At 46.0% G+C, this 15,527-nt stretch overlaps 1 protein-coding gene across 2 annotated transcripts in view; it reads left to right on the top strand.

The window, feature by feature from the left end:
• Positions 1–15,527, top strand: part of adcy9 (adenylate cyclase 9) — a 39,494-nt gene continuing 23,967 nt past the window's right edge. The window contains exons 1-2 of one of the 2 annotated variants that reach the window (XM_080848092.1): positions 445–458; positions 1,392–3,670. In XM_080848092.1, the coding sequence (XP_080704218.1) occupies positions 1,792–3,670 (1,879 nt within the window). In that variant the 5' untranslated portion in view covers positions 445–458; positions 1,392–1,791. Of the gene's footprint in view, positions 3,671–15,527 lie in introns of both variants that reach the window. The other variant, XM_080848091.1, reaches the window with a different exon arrangement.

A 15,527-nucleotide genomic window follows, 5' to 3' on the forward strand; every position in this document is an offset into this window, starting at 1 on the left:
AACACGCAGCGGTACTACACTGCCTGGCGCAAACATGCCAGGGAAAAACAGGACAAACCCCCGACTTTAAGGCGATTGTAAACACAGGACAACACGCCTCCTGGAGCCCTCTATTGTAATTTAATTAGAGGAACCGAATATGGATATGTTTGTTTCCCCTCGTGGGATTTCTAGTCAGAAGGGAACGGACGCGACGGGAAGGGAGGGCGAATAATTATTCTGCACGCCCAACTCCACGAGTTTACAGCCTGCGCTGCCTAACTAAGGGGATTATGGCCTTGGGAAAACTTTCGTTTCTGTGGATACATAAGAGAACATATTGCTGACGTTTTGCGTCATTTTGGACATTCTGAAACCAACACCTTCAGGACTTGGATTCGAATCGTTTTTCTTGGATATTCATACAATCAAATGACCACGACTCTTTTTGGTCAAAATTTACCGGTTAAAAATAACATGTAAGTTATGTTATACTTGCAAGGACATACTTTGCATAAGTATTCATTTCGTATTGTATTATCCGTGTGGTATCATCCCAATACTTTTGTGGCAAGTCTCTCTTGCAGCTTTAAGTGCGAAAGTGCCACTTAATTGCCAGAGGGAGGAAAGTAGATTTCAGTTGCAAATTTTCTAACTACGTCAACTTGTTTTAAAAACGCACCTCGACATCTGGTGAATAGTCTTCCTCTTTGCCATCTGAAACCACAGGGAAAGCATCGGCGGGTATCCGGAATGGGAGTTCAGGAAAGGACGGGGCTCCTCTGTGGGAATAGGCCCGCTTCTTGAACTAGGCTGTAGTGGCTAACGGGCTCTGGTGAATTGCGTGGCCAGAAAAGACAGCCATAATGCCTTACTGTTGCTTTTATTCTTAAGTCAGGGTATTTCGCCCATATCGGAGCTTTTCCCACCCGCATGTTCTCTCTTACAGAGTGGAAATAAGGAATCGGGGGGCAATGCTTTATCCTTCATTATCAGTGTGGCTTGCCATTATGAATCGAATGCTATTTTAAGGAAACTGTTGCTTGTACCCTACGTGAGTATTTGCTCTCTTTAGTCTATAGAGAACTTCGTCGAGATTTTCGATTTCCGTCTAGACTCTTTACAAGTAGCAGAGACCACAATCTATACGAAATAAGAATACGAAAGCTTGAGTCTGGAAAATAAGAACTGTGGATACATAGTATATTCGGGTGAATGTAATGATGAATGGAAGATAAATTTGTCTGTGGTTTCTGACCAATACAGGAGAGTGTTTTACAGGGACAGAGAAAGGCTGTCAGGCGCACTGGCGTCAAAACACTCAGCAAAATCAGCACAGATGATTCTCAATATATGGATTACTGGATATGAGAACAGTCATTTGTCATTTTTGATGTTTGGATGTCAAATAGGATGCTATGCTCCCGAGAGGAAGAGGGGGCAGATGAAATGACCAAAGACGGAGGATTGCTGCCAACCGACGACCAACATTGGACTGTCCAAGGGCTCCAGAACAGTACATAATGGTGGAATCCAAATACCGACGTAGTATTAGGTCGGATAATGAACTCCTCAAGAGTCTGATACGTTCCGTTTCAAGTACGAGTATACTGTGTGCGTAAATAAACGTAATTTCTGCACACCCGCTGGATTGAAATAGAGGGATTATTTGGCATTCGTGTCAGTTATCATTCGGTATATCCTCTCTTTCATCACGCACATTAATAGCTATGTGAGACCGGTTAATATCTGTTCACCAAATCACCACCAACTGTCATTGTTAAGATTTTCCCTCACTTTACGACAAGCAACATGGCCTCTCCGCAGCACCAGCAGCTGCTCCGCCACAACACCGAGGTGAGCTGCGAGTCCAGCGGTGACGGGAGTGTGGCGGTGCGCATTAGCAGTAACAGCCCGCTCAAACAGCAGCAGCAGCAGCAGCAGCATGGCCTCGACACGTCGAATAAGCAAGGTTCTCTCCGCGCTGTCAAAACTGGAGGCTCAAAACCGTGCAAGAATAGTATCTCTTCCAGCGACAGCTCAGGTGAATCCGGCAAGACGAGGACTATAATGAAAAGTCTTCGCAGCCACAGGAAAGTCCCTCAGCTGTTTGAGCGGTCGGCGGCACAGTGCTGGGATCCTAAATTTGACTCGGCCATCTTGGAGGAGGCGTGCCGGGAGCGGTGTTTCCCGCAGACCCAGCGCCGGTTCCGCTACGTGCTCTTCTACCTGGCCACCGCCGCTGTTCTGTGGTGCGTCTATTTCGCCGTCAACGCTGCCCGCTGCAACCCTGCCTCCTTCGTGGTCCCCGCTGCCTCTTTTCTGCTCTTCTGCCTCCTTCTTTTTCTGTTCACCTTCACCAGACCTTACACACTCCTCTACAACCAGGCCTCTCTGCTTCTCATCACTGTGACCTTTGCCATCACACTGGCTCTGCAGCTGCAAACCTCACACTTTGCCAGCCTTCAGAGGCTGACGAGGAGGAACCTAACTGGAGGGGACTCCCCAACATTTGGGCCAGAGGCCGCCTCCCTGCCGGCTACTCCCTGCATATCTCCCGTGGGCACCTTTTCTGTAGGCATGGAGGTGCTCTTGCTGCTCTATAGCGTTCTCCACCTGCGTCTGTACGCGTCCGTTCTGCTGGGCCTCCTCTACTCCGTCCTTTTCGAGGCTCTGGGCTGGCTGCATCTGGTGCCTGTAGGTGGGGGTGAGCTGGAGGAGGTTGGACTCCTGCGGTTGGAGGCGATGGAGAACCTGTGGTGGCTGGCGCCGGCCAAAGTCCTGCTGCACCTGTGCGCCCACCTGATCGGCATCCACCTGTTCATCATGTCGGAGGTGCGCTCGCGCAGCACCTTCCTGAAGGTGGGCCAGGCCATCATGCACGGCAAGGACCTGGAGGTGGAGAAGGCCCTGAAGGAGCGCATGATCCACTCGGTGATGCCGCGGCGCGTGGCCGACGAGCTCATGAAGCAGGGCGACGAGGAGAGCGAGAGCTCCGGCAAGCGCTACTCGTCTGGCAACGCCGGCGCCACCAGCGGTGCCGGCGGTGGTTCGTCCTCGTCGGCGTCGGGCGCCGCCTCCTCCTCCAGCCCCAAGAGCCACAAGCGCAAGAAGGCGTCCATCCCGCGCAGCCAGTTCATCTTCCGCCCGTTCAACATGAAGCGCATGGAGCCTGTCAGCATCCTCTTCGCAGACATCGTGGGCTTCACCAAAATGAGCGCCAACAAGTCGGCGCCGGCGCTCGTGGGCCTGCTCAACGACCTGTTCGGCCGCTTCGATCGCCTGTGCGAGCTGACGTGCTGCGAGAAGATCAGCACGCTGGGCGACTGCTACTACTGCGTGGCCGGCTGCCCCGAGCCACGGTCGGACCACGCATACTGCTGCGTGGAGATGGGGCTGGGCATGATCCAGGCCATCGAGCAGTTCTGCCAGGAGACCAAGGAGACGGTGAACATGCGCGTGGGCGTCCACACGGGCACCGTGCTCTGCGGCATCCTGGGGATGGAGCGCTTCAAGTTCGACGTCTGGTCCAACGACGTCAACCTGGCCAACCTCATGGAGCAGCTGGGCGTGGCCGGGAAGGTGCACCTGTCCGAGGCCACGGCTGGCTTCCTCGACGACCGCTATGAGCAGGAGGATGGAAGGGTGATGGAGCGCATGGGCCAGAACTTTGTGGCAGAGCAGCTGAAAGGTAAGGTTGGGGTTAGAATATTCAGAAACTTATTTTGTAATTGCATTCCATGTGGTAATTTAGGCTGTCATTACATGACATACATACATGTTAGACATTAAATGCAATCTTGTGATGGAGCAGTTCAGTGGTGTGTGGAATTCATAAGAGTGTAAACTTTACTCTGAGGTAGAAAAAAATAGTAAGCTAAAGAAATATTTTTAATTTAACCTGTTAGCTTATTTTCTGATGCATCTGATTTTGTGATCCAGTACAATACAACCATTTGTGTAGGATTGCATTTCTGATTTGGACATGTGCTGCTGCCAGTTGGAAATCTGTGTGGAGCATATTGGAGCAGGCCACGTCAAAATGTACTGTGTGCATTAAAGTGCAGCCTGAACCGTGTAGCCATGATAGATCGGACCAAATTGATAGAATTAGGTTTGTTTCTGAATCTTGTTAGTGTTGGATAGTCTATTCAGGATTGTATTGTACACACACACACACACACACACACACACACACACACACACACGTATTACATTATCTGAATTTTGTGAAATCTTTTGAAACTGGACTAAGTTTCCAGTTACTCCGTAATGCCCCCACTGCATTGTGAGAGCAGCATAGTTGTGGCAGCAGTAGTCAGCGAGCCCATTTTGCTTCTCTGGCCTTTGCAATGGTGTCTGTAGTGTCTATGGTGTCTAGGTGCCAAAGTGTTGGTGGACACTCTGCTGAGTGGAGTTGATAAGAGTCTTTAACAGAGCCTCACACTCACTTTCCTTCTCTCTCTCTCTCACTCACACACACACACACACATACACACACACATACATACTCTAACTCTTTCTTCTCTCTCTATCTCTCTCACACATTCACACTCTCTTTCTCTCTCTCTCACACACACAAACGTACACATACACTAACTCTTTTTTTCGTTCTCTCTCTCTCTCTCTCACTCACACACACACACACACACACACACTCATTTGCAGCTCCGCTCCTCTCTGCTGTGAGCGGTACATGCGCTCAGGCGACCTGTTGGCGCGGCACGCCTGGGAATATCACAGTGGGACTCACTGACCTTTTTTCTGTGACACCGCGGGAAGGCTGGGGATCATGGAATGGGTCCCACGGGGCGGAATGTCTGCAGGTCTTTTCTTCCTGTATTTTTTATCTGCGGTTCGCCTTGAACAATTAGTCTGTCTGTCTGGCAATGCCACTGAGGGGCTTTCTTTAGGTGATATTTTGGTATTTGAGCTATTTCAAATCTCTGGCTTGGCATGCCGCCAGCAACCACGGGCAATTTTCACACACCTTTTGTTGTTTGTGTTTAGGGTAGAACCAAAAAAAACAAGGAGCTTAAAGCGCTTTTAGACTTCAACTGTACAAATTAGCCATCATCAGAAGGAATGTTGTTTTAACCTTGTCATCATTGTTTTGGTAATGTGCTAATTTCACCAACCAAGCTCAGAGAATGAGCCAAGCTATTGGAAATGTCTGATTTGTGATTTCAGTAGTACAGTGTAAATCTTACTCAGCAGCACCTTGGCACAGATTTTTCTCCTTCCCTTTAACTCTCTACCCTTTCCCTCCTTCCCTCCTTTAAGTCCCTCCATCCCCCTCCCTCTTTCCCTCCTTCTATTACTCTCTCCATCCCCCTCTTTCTTTGTCATTTTGTGTCCTCACATTGACCCCATGGTGCAGACATGTCCTGTCTTTGAACCCCACCCCTAATCTCTCGCGCTCTCTCTCTCTCTTTCTCTCTCTCTCTCCCTCTCTGTCTCTCTCATCCAGCGGGCAGTGGCTGGTCGTCAAGGTTTTTTATCACCTTGCCATTGCATCCGGGAGCCCACGTGTCCTTGGCCTCTCTGTAGCGGCTATGGCTTATGCAAGAGCACTATTTACCGCTCTTCTGACTCATGACTCACCCGCACCCTTCTTTACTGTTACTGTAGATATTCCAGGAAGTGACAGACAGACAGACATGCAGGCAGGCAGACACAGGCCGATAGCCTTTCTTTAGACCCTGGTGGTACTCTGTTATCACCTGGTCACACGTGCTGTGTGTGTGTGTCAGTGTGTGTGTCAGCTGGGGTGGTGAGGCACTTCAGATGAGCTCCCCTGGATATGCATGAGCTCTGCTTTAAAGGCAGAGTGTGTGTGTGTGAGTGTGAGGGAGAGGACACACATGTTTATTGACCTTGGGTGGGGGATATTGTTTTGCATGCTCCAAAAAGAGACCTGTAAACACTCTGGCTCTGTCCCAGACAGCGCTGCATTCCGCTGAGCTCCGTGTGGTTGAGCGGTATGCGCGTGTTCACCGTAATTGTCCACTTGGACTCCACCCTAGAAAGCCTACGACTGTGGCCCGGGTCTGGGCAGGAGTCCCAACCCTGTTTACGTGTGTGTGTGTGTGTGTGTGTGTGTGTGTGTGTGTGTGTGTGTGTGTGTGTGTGTGTGTGTGTATCTGAGCTGGCGTCTCCCTCTCTGATCCTCCCCCGTCGGTAGCGATGAGTCACCACTCAGAGGTGCTAAACAGGCAGTGCAGTCCGTCTGGCCAGATCAGGTGCTCTTGCGGCCCACGGCAGAGAAACCTACCACCACCCCCCGCTCGGCGGAGAGCACCATTTTCCCGAGGTGGCAAGTCACATCTCGATGCAGTTATTAGTGCAAAGACACTGAGTGAGCTGGTGGTCCCATCTTTGATTTCTGTGTCTCTCATGACCTGGATTTGAATGGCTTGAGTGGAGGGAATGGACTGGGGGGATGAGGGAGGTATTGTCCTACATCTCCCAGAGTCCTTTGCGAGGAAGAGTGGGCCCGGAGGGGAGAGTTTCAGCTTAGCTTGGCAGTGTTCCTTCCTCGTCCGCTGCTTGCTGCTATCTTTGTCCCTCGCGCTCCAAATCGTTTCCTTCCCATAGCCGCTCATCCCGTTCTTGCTGGGTTTTCTTTCACCTTCTCCCCTCCACACACACACACACACACACACACACACACACACACACACACACACACACACACACACACACACACACACACACACACACACACACACACTCACTCACTTCACCACCGCCTCTCTCCATTTACCCCCACTTTCTTGTGTTTTGGTTTTTCTGTTTTTCCCTTTTTGAACTCTGTGGATTCATTGACTCAGCGAGAGCCTGTCCTGTCAGAGGTTAGATTTAAGGCAGAGGGAGCAGACTAAGGGCCAACGGCTCCGTGTAAAGGATCTCTGTTAGGTATGGGAACACTGCATGTATCTTGGGTTGCCAGATCTAAATGTCTGCACTATCTTTTTATATTACCCTGTTCATCCTATGTGTTTGATTACTGATAGTTGATTTAGACTTTAGGATCAAGGTATCTGTTACAAAGGCTAGACAGGATTAAAATACAGAGGCTTACTATGCTTATTAGGTGTCATATGTTAGTCAGCTTAGCATAGTAAATTAAAGAGCGTGTGTTAGTCAGCTTAAGTGTTACATTCCAAATGCCCACTGCAAATATGGATCAAAATGGGGCGGCTAGACGTTTGTATGCCACCTAATATTAAAGTTAAGGCCATTCTTATCAGTCCCACCAGGATCTTGCAGGGGTTTGTGACATTTTTGCCAAAGTTTATTTTTTTTTTTTGGTGTGGAAATATCGCAGCAATTGTGGGAAATCCTTGAATTTGCATGAACCTGTAAAATCACAAAATCCTTGTAGGTAGGTAGGTGAAGTGTGGCAAGTATACCTCATCATGAGGCTAAGCATGTAGTCGCCATCCAGTCTCACATAAGTAGTGACACATTGTAACCCTCAAAGCTCTATTTCCTCTTTTAGAAATATGCGACACAAGCAGGGTCTGTATAATAATACTTGTTAAACCTTTTGAGGACTTCGGTGAGGAGATACAAATCTCAAGTAGTATGAAAATAAACCCTCCCAGACTGCCATTGGCATGGTGTGACTGTTTGTTTGTAGCCTGGTTACGGTGTGAGATCCAGGATTCCTTTGGGTTATCGTTGAGGTTTGGTACTAGACAATTGTACCACTTAGGCAGAAGTGGTTTTCTGATTGTTTATCTACTCAATTGTGTTTCTTTGCCTCTCTTACTTTTTGTTGTTCTCGCTTCTTGCTTTATTTCCTGAACCGTCTTTTTCTTTGACACACACACACACACACACACACACACACACACACACACACACACACACACACACACACACACACACACAGTGACATGCACACAAAACCAGCTTTGCCCCGGGGCAGTGGTTCTACCCGCCGTAAGGGGAGTCTATTTCTGGCCTCTTCCCTGGAAAGTACCTGGCTGCCGCGCAGGGCCCTGTGGGGAGCCTTCACCCCTCGTGCCAAATAGTGCTCCTCAGGGGAACGGAGCACAGCCTGAGCAGTGAAGGGGCCCTGCCAAACAGTGATCTGTGGGAAGCCGTGGCTGTAGCTAGCTAGCTCTCCGCCATGCTGGGGGATTTGCTTGAAGGCCTCGACTGCACTGAAAGCCGCAGCTGGCTCAGATTGAATGCCATTCCGGTTGGAGTGATGGCATGACACACTCGAGCACTCGTAGTGTGTTGGGCTCATGCTTGGAACAGGCTTTGCAATGTGCTCCAACTGCTGTAATAACTGGTGTGTGTTTGTGTGTGTGTCTGTGTGTGTGTGTGTGTGTGTGTGTGTGTGTGTGTTTCCAAGGAAGGAAGCACACTGCACAGAACATTCGTCCGGTCTTGGAGCGTGTCGATCATTTGTTGTTTTTGCTGTTGTCAGACTGCCTAGACCACAGTAAATCTAAGGCAGTGAACCATCATGTGAATCTAGCTTGCACTTTAAGTGGGTTTGCATGTGTATTTTGTGTACGGCATGTATTTTTCATATATTATTTAAGATTGTGGGAGAGAAATGTGTGTATGTAATCGATTTTGTGTGTCTGTGTGTCTGTGTGTGTGTGTGTGTGTGTGTGTGTGTGTGCGTAATGTTCCACGGTCTGTCCCATGTGGCCGATCCAAATGGCTTCTCCCTACTTCATCCCTTATAATCAACATCAAACTAATCACCTCCGCACAAATAATTAATTATATGAACCTAATTAGATTGGATTCTCCTTCTCTCTCTTTCTCTTTCTTCCTCTCTCGTTTTCCTTTTCTCTTTCTTTCTTTCTCTCTCTCTGTGACCTGGTGATCTCATGATCTGTGCTACTTTACCCAGAAAAATCGGAATTGATATGGCCTAACACCATGACTAAAATATTAAATTTAGTCTATACGGTTATATTTTCCAAAGGAAGGGGGAGTATTTGAATTGAGACGACTGATATCTAAATGAAGTTTAGCCAGTGGTGTTTTTCCTTTCAGTATATTATTTTACAGCTATCTGTAGCTTTTTTCAGAGCTAAGAAGTGTTTTAACATTGTTGGATGGGTCAAGTATTATTTGTCTTAACTATTAGTGGGTCACACAAGGGGCTTGCCTTCAAATAATACTGCAGATGGCTCAACAGTATCAAATGCCAGGATGTTCCAACCGCTATGTTTGATGTCTGCACATGTCTGTTAAGTGTTGAGGCAGTTGAATGTTTAAGTAAGTGGAGCTTTCTTTAAGTGCCTGAACAATGTTATGTCTTTATCATTAATGTTGATGTATCTTAGATTCTGGTGCATTGTCCTTAAATCATGAATTATGTGTTATGAATTATCCTTCTCCTTTTTAAAGAAATTCAGATACGTTTACGGTAGACTTGGGTTTACTTTTTCAAAGACGTTGTTTATCTTTTGGAGTCAAGTACTCCTGACAAAAGAAGGAGCTGTGCCCCTGTTTACATTTTTTGATGGGGCAAGCTAAGATGTTCATCTGAAATAGCGGTAGGTTGGTGGAGGAGAGGCAAACTGTGAATCGGGTCAATCTGTGTAAGGCCTTAGTTTAATAGAACATTACAGTTGAATACTTTGTGTCTTTTGAGGTGAGTACTCTTTCCAAGTCATTGATATTATGGAAATTTTTCATGCAAATGGTTTGTGGCCAATTGATAATAATGGTAGTCTGTGTAACTGGTGATGTGTGTTTTTATGTAGATTATGTAGGTTGTTATGCCCACTGGTCAGCGTGTCTGCTAAATACCAGTCCTTTACCTTTATGTACTGTATGCTCTGGTGCTTCTTTACGACGGTATGGGTGTAAACGGTGTGGGTGTAGTTGAGACGGTGTGGGTGTAGACGGTGTGGGTGTAGTTGATGTGGGTGTAGTTGTGTTCTGGTGCTTCTCTACGACGGTGTGGGTATAGTTGGGGCGGTGTGGGTATAGTTGGGGGGTAGGACTGCATTGTAGCCTTTTAAGGAATCCCTGATCCATGTGAGGGTTCAATAAAGGGGCTTTAAACGTCAAACGTCTCTCGCTCTCCCTTCTGTTCCTCTCTCTCCTTCTCTCTTCTGTCCCTCTCTCTCTCCCTTCCAGCCCATTTGTGTAATTCTGGGCTGAGGGGGAGGCCTGTCGTCAGTAATGAGGCCTGCTGCAGCTTATGAACTCAGCTGCATTTTAATCAGCGCTAACCCCCCAACAGCAGATGAAACGCACAATTTTCTCCCATAAAACAAAAGCCCAAAGTGTTTCGCTTTGCAGTATACATCTGCATGTGGGGGTTCCTGTGTGAGCGAGCGAGAGAGAGAGACTGTGAGACCTGGATGATAAGAGGCCATGGTATCAATAAGAGTTATGTGAAGGTGTGCATATATCTCAGAAGGACCAAATGAAACATCAGTTTGAGAGTGAATGTGAAAAATGAATACAGTGAAAGGTGTATGTGGAAAATGGAAGGCAACATGGCATTTACTATTCAAAGGCATAGCATTGTGTATAGCTCGTCTTGTCAACAAATTATTTACTTAAACACACTGGAATGAAAGTCCAAAAAAAAAAAAATTGACATATTGTATATAGTGTAGAGGAAGCGTTGCTAAATAAAGCAGTAATGAAGGTGTGACATTCTCCCTCACACCTGTAAGACTACAGGACCTGCAGACGGGCAGTAATTACAGGGAATGAGTTTCAGCTGAACCCAGAATAGCAGCGTCACCATCACCTGACACACACACACACAGCAGCTACCCCCCTTTCCTGAGCACAAGAACTCACAATGTGATGAGAACCCTAACCAGCAAGGTTATAATAACTTCACAATATGAGGAAGTAACAAAGAGAATTATTAGGAAAAATCTAGTTTTCCCCTGCACAGAAACACAAACCATACTAATATTACTCCATACTATATACTATTAGACCGCTAGCCTGCTTTTTGCTGCTCCTCATTGTCGAGCACACTGGCACAGGCACCACAAGAGAGGCTTACACAGTTACACTGCACCACCATTTAACCAGTAGTTCTGTGGGGATGTGGCGTGGCCTTGTCTTACGCTCCATTAGTCTGTTAGTACTGTCCACACGCTCATATCTCAACCCCACACATGAACACTGCTACATTGAGCTACTGATAGGGGCTCCTGGTAGAGACAGTATTAGCCAAATGTTTCAGTTTTCTAAGTGGTTGTTGTGCGGGGTTCTCAAAAGGGAAACTGTGGGACTGAGACAGACACAAATAATGTAGTAGGCTGAAGTTTCTAGAACATGAAAAAACAGGGAAAAGGGAAAAATGCATCAAAATGTATTTTGGTATGATATAAATAGTTGTAAAAGTATCATATTAAAAAACAACATACAGCAACCATGACGTGTCAAAATAAACTACTGTATTTAAGAAAAAGATTCAAATATTATAAAATATAATTGCAAGGCAACATGACAATCATTTCACAAACCTTCCCTCTACATAGGCATAACTGAACATTAATTTGACCGCTTTTCTCTGCTTACCAAGGCTCGTTACAAATCTATTTTGAGAAGCACTGTATCAAGATGGGGCGTATCCAAGAAGGCAAACAAACGGACATTAAAGTTCTCATCATCCAATCAGAGAGAGCAAAAAAACTTTGAATGCCTGCTGACCTTTCAGAATTTGACATGTAGATGACCTGGTCTGCACCGTCCTAGCACACACACGTTTAGTCACTCACGTCAGTTTTTGTGGATCAGCTCTCTAAATTTGCCTTCACACTGAATTAGAGAAGACAAATGAGACCTCTGTCTTTCCCTTGCCATGTGTCTTAAACAAGCATGGGCAAAGAGCTCAGCAGACCGTTAGATCTCCCAAAGATGCATACAGATGTGTGCATGATACCTCACCATATATACCGTTTTGGTGGAGAGTATTTTCTGTATTTTTAAAAAGCAGAACACAGAACACTATACTATTTTGACACAAATTACACAACCATTTTTAAGGCCCATCATACAAATTATACTATTAATCCTATTTTGTTCTCCAAATGCATATTTTAAATACATGTGGGCATACTGTGCATAATTTTAAAGATGCACACCGACTAACAATTAGGCGGTAAAGCAATTCTATCTGAAACTATGTTTTTCTATTTAACAATAACTCCAATAACTTGGGAGTAGCCATTCCCTTGTCTTGGAGGTCTCACTTTAGTAGACCTCAATGAGCCAATGGCCTGGCGGGTTCAGCGGGTGCACTGTTCCCTAGCCAACCTGTCCGTCGTGTCTGGGTTGATTTGAGCAGATGTATGTGTGTTAGTTTGGAGATAGACGCCCAGCCCTAATCTATCTGATGGTGTACCCGTGCACACACATTCAGCAGACTAAACAAAGTGGCCCCAGTGAAATGGCAGCCAGTCACAATAATATTTTATTTACAATAACTAATACAATAACCAATAACTAATAATATAACTAATAATTCCCGTTATTTACATTGCCTTTATTATGTTTAAGGCACTGGGCACTCCGTACATTCCAAGTCTTGATTAGACAGACACATTTTCTCTTGTATCTCCTGACAGTAAGTATATATCAGAAATGGCGACATTTGTTTTGCCATGATTGTGGGTTTAACCCGATGTCTTTGGTATTTGTTGTCCTGTCTCATCTGTTTGTGTTGGAGTGATTTGTGTCCCAGTTAGTCACATTCCTAACTGCCAGGCCATTTACTTACTGTTCTCACTGTGACAGGTTGGGCCTGTCTTTCCAGGACTCACAGCCTTAAACGGTTTGTTTGCACACTGGTGTGTGTGTGTGTGTGTGTGTGTGTGTGTGTGTGTGTGTGGTAGTTTGTGTGTTTGTGTATGGAGGTATTAAGACATCCTTGATGAGTAATAGAAACTGAGATTTGAAACCTAGATGTCCTGGTCTCGAGCTGTTCCGTGTACCACAGCAGAAAGGGAATCAAGTCTTGCTGTCAAGTCTTTCCATAAGCCAAAAAAAAGATGAAAAGAATTAGCATGATTTGGCTAATTGTGTCTTAAGTGGAGGGTTTTAGTGAGTACATATAATCCCATCAACTGATTTTCTTCAGGAACGACTCGTCAGTGATAAAGAATGCATGATGCTGTTACATAATTTGTGGTCACATTAAGTTCTCTTGCCATTAGTTCAATTTCCAAGAAAACATTTTGGTTGCCGAATATGTAATCTCTGGTGCACACACTGTGGCAATGGTGGATCAGGCAACCACACACATACACACACACATACACATAAAAACACCCAAACACTTTGGTTAACTTCTAAAAATGCCTTCGCCATGCTGACTGATGATGTCATCCCTGCCTCTTTTGGTGATTTCTTTGCTTATTTATTTTTTGTGCGGTGATGGGGTGTGGGTGTTTGGATGGTTGGATGGATGGATGGATGGGATTTGGAGAACAGAAAGCTACACAGCAAGGCTTGTCCAACAACTAAGACAGCGTAGCAATGAAGTCTCCAAAAATGAAAGTGACCGTCAGCATATTTCTCCTCTCCCAAATTATATTCGACTTTCCATGACCTTTCTGTGTCTGAGAGCATGGATACTTTAGTGAAGGAGTGTTCTCCTCCACTCTGTGTGTGTGTGTGTGTGTGTGTGTGTGTGTTGACTTAGCTGGAAGGAAGTACGTTGCTTGATCGTGGAGGACAGGCGGGGCCTAAGGAGTCAAGAGGTCGCATCACGGCTCACATGATTGGCTCTCCCGCTCTGTGGTTGGTGAGGTCAGGGGTTTCTGTCTCTGCGTGGAGCGGACGCAGCTTCCAGCACACGGCCCACAAACCAGCTGCTCTGATTCCCACAGCAGGGCTGGTGCTGCTGTTCTGTGCTCTAGAACCACTGGCAGAGCTGGCCTTCTATGACTAACAGTGCTGAAGGGGGGTGTGTGTGTGTGTGTGTGTGGGTGGGTGTGTGGGTGTGACAGAGTGAGCGAGAGACTAGATGTGTGCCTGTGTACTCACATACACTGTATGTATGTGTTTGGAATGTGTGGTGTGTGTGTGAGAGAGACTTTGTATTTGTCGTGTTTGTGTATACGTGGTTGTGTGTGTGTATGTGTGTGTGTGTGTGTGTGTGGCAGCTGCTTAAAGACTGCACTGTGGGATAGTTGTGTGCTAAATGACTGCTGAATTAAACATGCGCTGCGCTGCATGGGAGCCCTACTGAAATAAGCATGAGCTTCAGGCGCCCAGATTTATCTGTGTGTGTGTGTGTGTGTGTGTGCGTGTGTGTGTGCCTCTATGTGTGTGTCTGTGTCTGTGTGTGTCAGTGTGTGTGTGGCAGTAGGAGCTTGCACTCAGCACTCCCATGCTCCTAAACTGTGAACTGGTCTGGACCGTCCATTTCTCCCTTGACAGAGGGACCACACACACACAAATACACACAAACACACGTACCTCTCTATAGACAACACTTTGCAATTCCTCCAGACTTGTTCTTGAATCAGACAGAATCTGGCATAGTATTCTCAGAGCATTCTAGTGTTCTTCCAGAGTGCCACAGTCTTACAGTTGTCTCAAACCTCAGCAATCTTTGACTGACAAATTCAAAGTTGTATATCTGAGTGCAATTCATATTTAAGGCAACAGTATGCAGATATTTACAATTTCTCGTTTTTGTAGGTGACTTTTGTTTGTATCATCCTTACATGAATTTTTGATGGTAGATGGTACAAAAATATGTCAGTTAGCAAGCTAGCTGACTTTGAACTGTTTTTGGTGTTTGCAAGGCTTTTAGCTTGTTAGCTCTCTAATTTTACACAAAACTCTTTACTGAAGTTCAGACATTTCGTTTTCCACACAGCAAAATAAATTAGTTAGACCCTAATACAAATATCTATTCTATTCGATAGCTTCCTCTTAGAAGAAGAAAACTAAAAATAATGCAAATCTAATATGTTCAAGTTATTTTGAAGCGATTTTGAAGTGTCATGTAACCCATATTTATGTATCCGATAAGAACAGTAGAGGTACAGATGTCTTTAAATACCAGAGGACCGAATGCTTGTTTCCCTGCTGCTGCCTTAGGTGATCATTGCACTTTGACATCTGTCAATTCTGATCCAGTAGCAGATGAAAGCATTTTTTTCCTTACAATGGAGATCATAGGGATGAGGTAAGCTTTGGGGGGCTCTTCCACTCCCTCGTGTGTGTGTGTGTGTGTGTGTGTGTGTGTGTGTGTGTGTGTGTGTAGTGAGTCTCTCACACACACACACACACACAAAGGAAAGCTGTGCATTATTGTGGAGTGGTGCTGTACATCTGGGGAATAACTCATGTCAATAACAACCTGTGAAAAGCTATAAACGGTCCACTGCTCCGTACACTCGGACACGGCTTAGGGTGTGTTTGCGAATGAACACACCTGGGCACAAGTCTGTGTTGACACAGTGCACGCTACTTGACACAGCCATATGAAAACGGATATTACTGTTGTGTGTGTGTTCAAACAGCGGATGAATTAGTGTGTTTCAGCAAACATCTTCCATTTTCTCCATTCCTTG

This window comes from Sprattus sprattus, assembly GCF_963457725.1.
Source record: "Sprattus sprattus genome assembly, chromosome: 1".
In the NCBI taxonomy this organism is placed as follows: Eukaryota; Metazoa; Chordata; class Actinopteri; order Clupeiformes; family Clupeidae; genus Sprattus; species Sprattus sprattus.